The sequence below is a fragment of the Lycium ferocissimum genome, chromosome 12 (genome assembly GCF_029784015.1).
Source record: "Lycium ferocissimum isolate CSIRO_LF1 chromosome 12, AGI_CSIRO_Lferr_CH_V1, whole genome shotgun sequence".
Classification (NCBI taxonomy): Eukaryota; Viridiplantae; Streptophyta; class Magnoliopsida; order Solanales; family Solanaceae; genus Lycium; species Lycium ferocissimum.
The window spans coordinates 52,894,830-52,903,426 of NC_081353.1; the positions used below are offsets into that span (position 1 = coordinate 52,894,830).

At 36.5% G+C, this 8,597-nt stretch overlaps 1 protein-coding gene across 1 annotated transcript; it reads left to right on the forward strand.

The window, feature by feature from the left end:
* The first annotated feature begins 425 nt into the window (after positions 1-425).
* On the forward strand, positions 426-8,217 carry LOC132039822 (ABC transporter C family member 8). The gene is made up of 12 exons (XM_059430346.1): positions 426-614; positions 1,088-3,015; positions 3,565-3,885; positions 3,977-4,063; positions 4,357-4,971; positions 5,263-5,427; positions 5,682-5,976; positions 6,080-6,294; positions 6,667-6,972; positions 7,053-7,116; positions 7,207-7,446; positions 8,010-8,217. The coding sequence occupies exons 1-12, from the start codon at positions 587-589 to the stop codon at positions 8,141-8,143; spliced, it is 4,398 nt and encodes a 1,465-aa protein (XP_059286329.1). The 5' UTR covers positions 426-586; the 3' UTR covers positions 8,144-8,217.
* Positions 8,218-8,597: the final 380 nt, after the last annotated feature.

Genomic DNA, 8,597 nt, shown 5'->3' on the forward strand with positions numbered 1-8,597 from the left:
GTTTGCTACCTTTACCCGTAGCATCAAAGACCCATCATACACAAAAAAGAAGTCAGTGAGCTAGTTTAGCCCAAGAGTAAACACGTTGTCTACTACTCCCTCCGTCCCAAAAAGATTATTCTCTTTTGACTTGGCACAAAGTTTAAGAAATAAAGGAAGACTTTTGAAATGTGTGGTTCAAAATAAGCCTTGGATATTTATTGTGTCAGAATCATCTTATAAAAAGTTAAATTGTTTAGACATAGAAAGGGACAATCTTTAACTTCTTTTTGATAGATTATTAAGAACAGACACAATAGGACGATACAAACACAATTACTCATACGTTAATATCAAAACATTTATGTTGATTGTAACATTATCGTCACCACTTGCATACAATTAATGGTTTTGTACTTTTGTTGTTGTGGTCTCTTTAGCCGTGTTTCCTTTAGGTTATATATACTGCAATTAATCCACTATCACATGTTACATTACCGTGTAAAAAAAATAGAACTTAATCCTAAGTATATATATTTTAATAAAAAAAAAAAAAATCAACTATTTAAAGGTAGCTGCATCGTTTGATTATAGGCATCCTCTAACCATGGCTTCTCCACATACTGCTCAACTTGGTATGCAACCTTTTACATTCCTTGTTGTGTCTTTGATTTAAATATTTTTTTTCGTTGTTGCTCTTTTGATTCTTGAATGAAGAAAATTGTTAGCTTTTTCTTGTTTACCAAAAATGAAACATAAAGTGGAGTATATGTTATGATGATAAATGTTTGTTACTTTATTGACCATCAGCCGAAAGCTGCCTCTCTAAATGTGTTACATGGCTTCTCCAGCAGTGGTGAATGTTAGCTTATAATCTACGGGTTCAACTGAATCCAATATTTTCGATGCAAAAGATACTATATATCTGAAAAATCTCTAAAATTTCAACAAACAATTAATTCTGAACCATAAACTCCAAAGTACAATGAGTTCAGTTTAAATGTCGAAGGTAGTTCCCTTTTTTTATGATGCCTACTTTATCTTCTTGACTAACAAATGATTCATAATATGGTGACTTATCATATATTTGAATACAATGATACTGCAGGGGAATTCTTGTGGATATGTGGAGGAGAATTCAATTGGGGTTCATTATGCATCCACAGAACAATAGTAGACGCCTTGAATCTCTTGTTAGTCTTTCTTTTACTTCTAGTCCTACTTGTAAGTTCTATGAGAAAAATTAGAATTATTTGTGGTTATAGAAAGGACTGGATGGCTCTAGGTATTTCTATATGTTGTGCTCTTGTAAGCATTGTGTATTTTGGTCTTGGTTTATGTAAATTCATTAGTTGTACTAAAGATGGTGGTATTAGTAATCTAAGTTGGTTACAATGCTTTGTTTGTGGATTAATTTGGATCACTTTAACAACATCATTGCTTGTTCAAGGATCTAAATGGATCCAAATCCTTATTTCTTCTTGGTGGGTCATTTTCTTTTTGTTGATTTCCACTCTCAATATTGAAGTTTCGATAAAAACACAGAGCATCCAAATACTAGACCTGGTGACATGGCTAGTGACTTTCTTGTTTTTATTTTATGCCTTAAGTACCTTTCATCACATCATGTCTCAATCCTCTTCGAAACAGAGTTTGTTAGAACCTCTACTAGTTGATCAACCTGATCACGAGAAACGAATTAGTATAGGACATGGCGGTCTTTTTAGCAAATTGTCATTCTCTTGGGTTAATCGTTTACTTGGCCTAGGAAACTCGAAAACTTTAGCTCTTGAAGACATACCTTGTCTAGGATCCGATGATGAAGCGATCTTAGCCTACGAGCAATTGTCCCGTGAATTGCAATCAGAGAAACTACTCATTAAGGCCATAGCAAGAGTTTACTGGAAACAAATGGTACTTGCAGGAGCATTAATATTTCTCAGGATTATTTCTGTTGTAATTGCTCCGTTAATGCTATATGCATTCGTGGCTTATTCAAGTCGCGAGACAGGAACATTTTTTGAAGGTGTTGTCTTATTAGGGTGCTTGGTTGTTGACAAGCTTGTTGACTCTCTTTGTTCTCGACATTTCTTTTTCTACTCGAGAAGGATTGGTATGAGAATAAGATCAGCTCTAATGGTAGCAGTTTATCAAAAACAGCTCAAGCTCTCGAATTTAGGTAGGCGTAGACACTCAACCGGAGAGATAGTAAACTACATTGCTGTAGATGCTTACCGGATGGGAGAATCTCCGATGTGGTTTCACTCATTATGGAGCTCTGGCGTGCAAATATTTTTTGCTGTTGGTGTACTTTTCGGAGTTGTTGGACTCGGGGCACTTCCAGGTTTAGTACCCCTTGTTATCTTTGGGTTGCTGAATGTTCCATTTGCAAAAATACTTCAGAAATGTCAGACTGAATTTATGATTGCACAAGATAAACGACTCCGGTCCATGTCTGAGATTCTCAATAGTATGAAGATAATCAAGTTACAGTCCTGGGAAGAGAATTTCAAGAAAACAATCGACTCGCATAGGGAGGACGAATTCAAGTGGTTGGGTAAAATTCAGTTAAACAAAGTTTATAACACTTTGTTGTATTGGACGTCCCCAACAATCGTCTCATGTGTCATCTTTTTAGGACTCGTCTTTTTCAAGAGTGCACCATTTGATGCTGCTACGATTTTCACTGTGTTGGCGGCATTAAGGTCCATGTCAGAACCTGTTAGAATGCTACCGGAAGCGTTGTCAAATGTGATTCAAGTCAAAGTTTCTTTTGATAGGATAAATAGTTTCCTACTTGAAGATGAAATCAAAACAGATGATGTAGAGGCATTTCCTCTTGGGGATTCAGATCATAGTGTTTGTATAGTAAATGGTCATTTCACCTGGGATCCCCAGTCACCTGATGCATTGCTTAAAAATTTAAATTTTCAAGCAAAAAGAGGACAGAAGATTGCAGTTTGTGGACCAGTTGGAGCTGGAAAATCATCTCTTTTATTTGCTATACTTGGAGAAATACCAAAAACTGCAGGAACAGTGAGTCATCAAGGAGTCCTCATATCATGATCTTCTTTATTATCTACTTAATACATCGATAACCCCTTAAGCTTGTCAGTAAATTTCATTTAGACACTCAAACTACAGTTTGTTTAAGCACCTGAACACATGATAAAGTGCCCCTATTAGACACTTCAGTTCAAATTTTTGAAAAACTTTTGCTCGTTCTTCTCAAGCGTCTATTAGGTAGTTAAGTTAACCACATAAAATATGTCATCTCATTTAATTATATACATCCGTCTCAATTGGAACATGCTTGAGATTTTACGGCTTATTGAGACTAATGCGTATAATTAAAGGAGGTGACATAAATTTAAGTGGTTAACTTATCTATGTAATTTGCACTTGAGAACACGCGTAACAGTTTTTCCAAAATTGGAACTGAAAGTGGCTAATAACAGTCAATCATGTGTTCAGGTGCTCTGGAACAAGCCATAGTTTGTGTCTTATTGAAATTTACTGGCAAGTTTAAGGGGTTATCGATTATCTCCTATAATTGACTTCAACTCTTTTTGTAATTATTTCTAGGTACATGTATACGGATCCATCGCATATGTCTCTCAAACTGCTTGGATCCAGAGTGGAACGGTGCGCGATAATATACTGTTTGGGAGGTCAATGGACGAAAACAAGTATCATGAGGCGGTTAAGGTATCTGCTCTAGACAAAGATATCGATAATTTTGACTATGGTGACCTCACGGAGATAGGTCAGCGAGGGTTGAATATGAGCGGAGGACAGAAGCAGAGGATTCAACTTGCTCGAGCTGTTTATAGCGATGCTGATGTCTACGTTCTTGATGATCCGTTTAGCGCTGTAGACGCACATACAGCAGCAACTCTTTTTAATGTAAGGTTAACTGTGAAAACTTGTTACCATTCATTTTCAGCATTTACTGACCAAAGAAACATAACATTTTATAGTTTGAACATACTTGCAGGACTGTGTTATGACTGCCCTGAAGAATAAAACAGTTATTCTTGTTACTCATCAAGTGGAGTTCCTATCTGAGGTTGACCAAATTCTGGTAACTAATGCGGACTAGTTAGAATCTTTCTCCAGCTCTTATTATTAAGCGTATGTCAATTATTATTAGGGCTTATTTCATTTTTGGCCCGTCAGCCGAAATTAACTAAGCCAAAATAGACAAAACCTATACACAGATTATGTATATTATGTGTATGTTTTGTGTATACAATATGTATATTATGTGTATATTTATACTTAATACGAAACCTATACATTTACTGGCTAATTCTTTTGAGTGGTCCAAAAATTAGTAATCCCTTAATTTTACTTATCTTCCGATTGTTTTTCCAGGTCATGGAGAGTGGACAAATTACTCAATCAGGAAGTTATGATGAGCTCTTGATGTCCGGGATGGCCTTTGAACAGCTTGTAAATGCTCACAAAAATGTTGTAGCTGGACTCGATCCGCTAACCTATAAAGATGAACGCGATCCTTATGCAGGATTTGGAATTGAGCTAGAAGAGGCTGATGAGCCTTACATTGTAAAAGAAAACAGCCAAAAAGACGTTACATTAAAGCAGGGAATACAATTGACACAGGAGGAAGAAAAAGAAAGCGAAAGTGCTGTGTGGAAGATCTTCCTAGACTATGTTGTAACATCTAAAGGATCACTCTTCCTTTGTTATAACGTACTTACTCAGGCTGGCTTTGTTGCTTTTCAGGCTGCTGCAAGTTACTGGCTAGCAATCGCGATTCAAAGTCCTAAAATTAGCCATATCATGGTTATTGGTGTCTATACTTCAGTGTCATTAGTTAGCGCACTTTTCGTGTATCTCAGATCTCTATTTGCAGCTCTCTTGGGCTTAAAAGCATCTAAAGCCTTCTTTTCTGGTTTCACAAATTCTATTTTCAACGCTCCCATGTTGTTCTTCGACTCTACTCCAGTTGGACGGATATTGACCCGGGTAACATTTTTTTCTTTTGCACTTGTAACTACCACTATTTAAAAAACACTGGAATTAGCTATAAACTTAGTCACTAAATGCTTGAGGTAACAGAATATTTTGAAAATTCATTTCTAATCCATCGCTAAATAGGATTAGTGACGGATTTTGTTGTTTAGCTACGGAATTTGTCATGTCTCTAATTCCTTTGTTTTAGTAGTGTACGGAAAACAGTGTCGTTTCCTTTGAACAACTTATAGTACGTGACATAAACACGTCTCACTGATTGCTGCCTACTAATTGAATTTTCAGGCTTCATCAGATTTGAGTGTGTTAGATTTCGACATTCCATTCTCCTATGCATTTGTGATGGCTGCTGGAATAGAATTGCTTGCAACAATCGGCATTATGGCCTCAGTGACATGGCAGGTTCTCCTTGTGGGCATCATTGCTACAGTGGGCTCAAAATATGTCCAGGTGAAAATTAGTTACGGGCGCTAGCCAAAATAAACAACACATATACACTGATTATGTATATTTATACTAAAATCATTTCTTAGATTCTGTTGAATTGTATCGAATTAATATACAAAACATATACAATTTGCCAACTATTAATTTTTAGAGCGGTCCAAAAATATAAGTATCCCATTTTTTCCTCTGAATATGTCTACTCCTATCCAAAAGAAAAAACAAGTTGCTAATTTGAAATATTTGTTCTTTATTTGAAGGGACATTATCAACCCACTGCCAAGGAGTTGATGAGAATCAATGGGACAACAAAGGCTCCTGTTATGAATTATGCAACTGAGACATCACTTGGAGTTGCCACAATAAGAGCGTTTGGTGCAGTAGACAGATTCTTTCAAAACTACCTAAAACTTATTGATGCAGATGCAAAGGTCTTTCTTTGTTCCAATGGAGCAATCGAGTGGTTAGTTTTTAGAACCGAAGCACTTCAAAACCTCACCCTATTCACGGCAGCTTTTCTCATAGTTTCGATCCCAAAGGGTTACGTCTCTACAGGTAGTCATTCTGTTTCTTGCTTCAGTTGATTTTAATATCTTTAGGTGTTTCGAGATTTTTCTAAGTTCTAGTTGTTGATAGCTTTTTTCTTGTTTTTGTTCAGGGCTTATCGGACTCTCTCTTTCTTATGCATTGGCACTTACAAATACTCAAGTTTTCTTAAGCCGGTGGTATAGCAACTTAGCTAACTATGTCATTTCAGCTGAAAGGATCAAACAGTTCATGCGTATACCTCCTGAGCCTCCAGCAATCGTTGAAGACAATAGGCCACCATCGTCGTGGCCTACCAAGGGTAGAATAGAATTGTTGGATCTAAAGGTGGAGTAATTACAACTTGTAATCTTACATACATTTAACATATATCCATATATATGTTAATAATGCACAGTCAAATCTCTCTATAACAGCCTCATTTGTTTGGATATCTTTTGGCTGCTACAGCGAAATGTTGTTACAGAGTAGCTCTGTAACATGATAAGAAAGATTAGTTCCACATAAAACGTGGTTGTTATAGTGAAATGTTATTATAAAATATGACTGTTATAGAAAGGATTGATTGTATATCCAATTATTAACCCCTCAAGCAAGAGTTATCATCTGATGTCTCTATGCTTACAGTTCCTGAACACTCATTATAAAACTTTGTAAATATTGTTATATCTAACCATTGTAGTTCTTGTCCAATTGCAGATTAAATATCGTCCAAATGCTCCATTAGTTCTCAAAGGGATAACTTGCACTTTCTGCGAGGGGACTAGAGTAGGAGTTGTAGGAAGGACAGGAAGTGGCAAAACAACACTTATAAGCACTCTATTTCGCTTAGTAGAGCCTTATAGCGGGCAAGTTACCATAGACGACATTAACATTTGTTCTATAGGTCTCAAGGATTTGAGGTCAAAACTCAGCATCATCCCTCAAGAACCAACGCTTTTCAAGGGGAGCGTTCGAACAAATTTGGACCCTTTAGGTCTCTACTCTGATGAAGAGATATGGAATGTAAAGTCTCTAGCTCATCGACACAATTCTATCAAACTTCATACTCTTGACAATTCATTATTATATGGTTTACTTTACAGGCTCTAGAGAAATGCCAGCTTAAGGCTACAATTAGTACACTGCCAAACCTACTAGACTCCTCAGGTGAGTTAAATTTTCAACAAATGTAACAATTATTTTTCTTTTTTGAATATGTGATATATCATGTATTATGTTTGAGTTTGCATTCGACAGTGAGTGATGAAGGCGAAAACTGGAGTACGGGGCAACGACAACTCTTCTGTTTAGGCAGGGTCCTTTTGAGGAGGAACAGAATACTAGTGTTGGATGAAGCAACTGCCTCTATCGATTCGGCTACTGATGCAATTCTGCAGAGAATTATTCGAGAAGAATTCTGTAACTGCACAGTAATAACAGTTGCTCACAGAGTTCCTACTGTCATAGACAGTGACATGGTCATGGTCCTCTCTTTTGGTATGTTTATTTAAGGCGGAATACATCGACAACCCTTAAACTTGTCAGCATATTTCATTTAGACATTCTAACTATGATTTGTTCTAATTGATCACATGAACATATGATAAAGTGTTCATATTAGACACTTACGCCTCAAATTTTAACTTTGTGCATGTTTTCAATTACCGCCCATTACGTAGTCAGATAAAATATGTCACCTCTTTTAATTGTCTACATCAGCCTCAATTGGAACAGACTTGGGTTTTACCACTTATGAAGGCTAATGTGTATAATTAAATGACGTGATGTATTTTAAATTGTTAACTTATCTACGTAATGGACACTTGAGAACATGCACCGAGGCTTTCCAAAATTTGAGCCGGAAATGTCTAATAAGAACACTTTATCATGTGTTCAGGTGATCAATTGGACATGTCGTAGTTCGAATTTCTAAATGAAATATGCTAGCAAGTTTAAGGGGTCGTCGTTGATGTATTCAACCTTTATTTACCGTTGTAAACGTGGAGCATCAGTTTCAGTAACAAGATGTTTAAAGCAAAATTTGGCAATTATTATTGTAGGGGAGCTTGTGGAGTATGATCAGCCCTCAAGACTCATGCAAACCAATTCTTTTTTTGCTAAACTTGTGGCAGAATATTGGTCCAGCTGCAGAAGGAGTTCTCTTCAGAAACTAGATCGCTACACCGTTAGCTAGTTTTTTTTGGTGGGGTTTCCTGTTCGGTGTCTAGTATCTGTATTGGGGCCCAATTAAATTTGGAGTCACGCCGGAAAGTCCACGTTAAAGTAGCTCCCTATAAAGGCGATTTCATACCATGAGGACTGAATCCAGTACCTTAATTAAGGATAAAAAGCGATCCTGCTCTTCACTCCACCGTAATCCTCGTTGATGTTACCGTTAGCTAGTTGAGAATGTTTGTGGTTTTCTTTCATGTATTGACAGGATTGGACATGCTTGCAGTTTATATGGTGTTTGGAGTTACTTGTCTGGAAAAGTGTTCCAAATTTTGAAAGAGAATAAAATCGTAAAGCTTTGAAAAGTAAAGAATTGTCAAATAGGTATTCCTATTAAGAAAGATTCACGTAAGAGCTTAACTTTTGTGCACTAACAATGTATAGTTATTTGCACCATCTGATTATCTATAATGGAA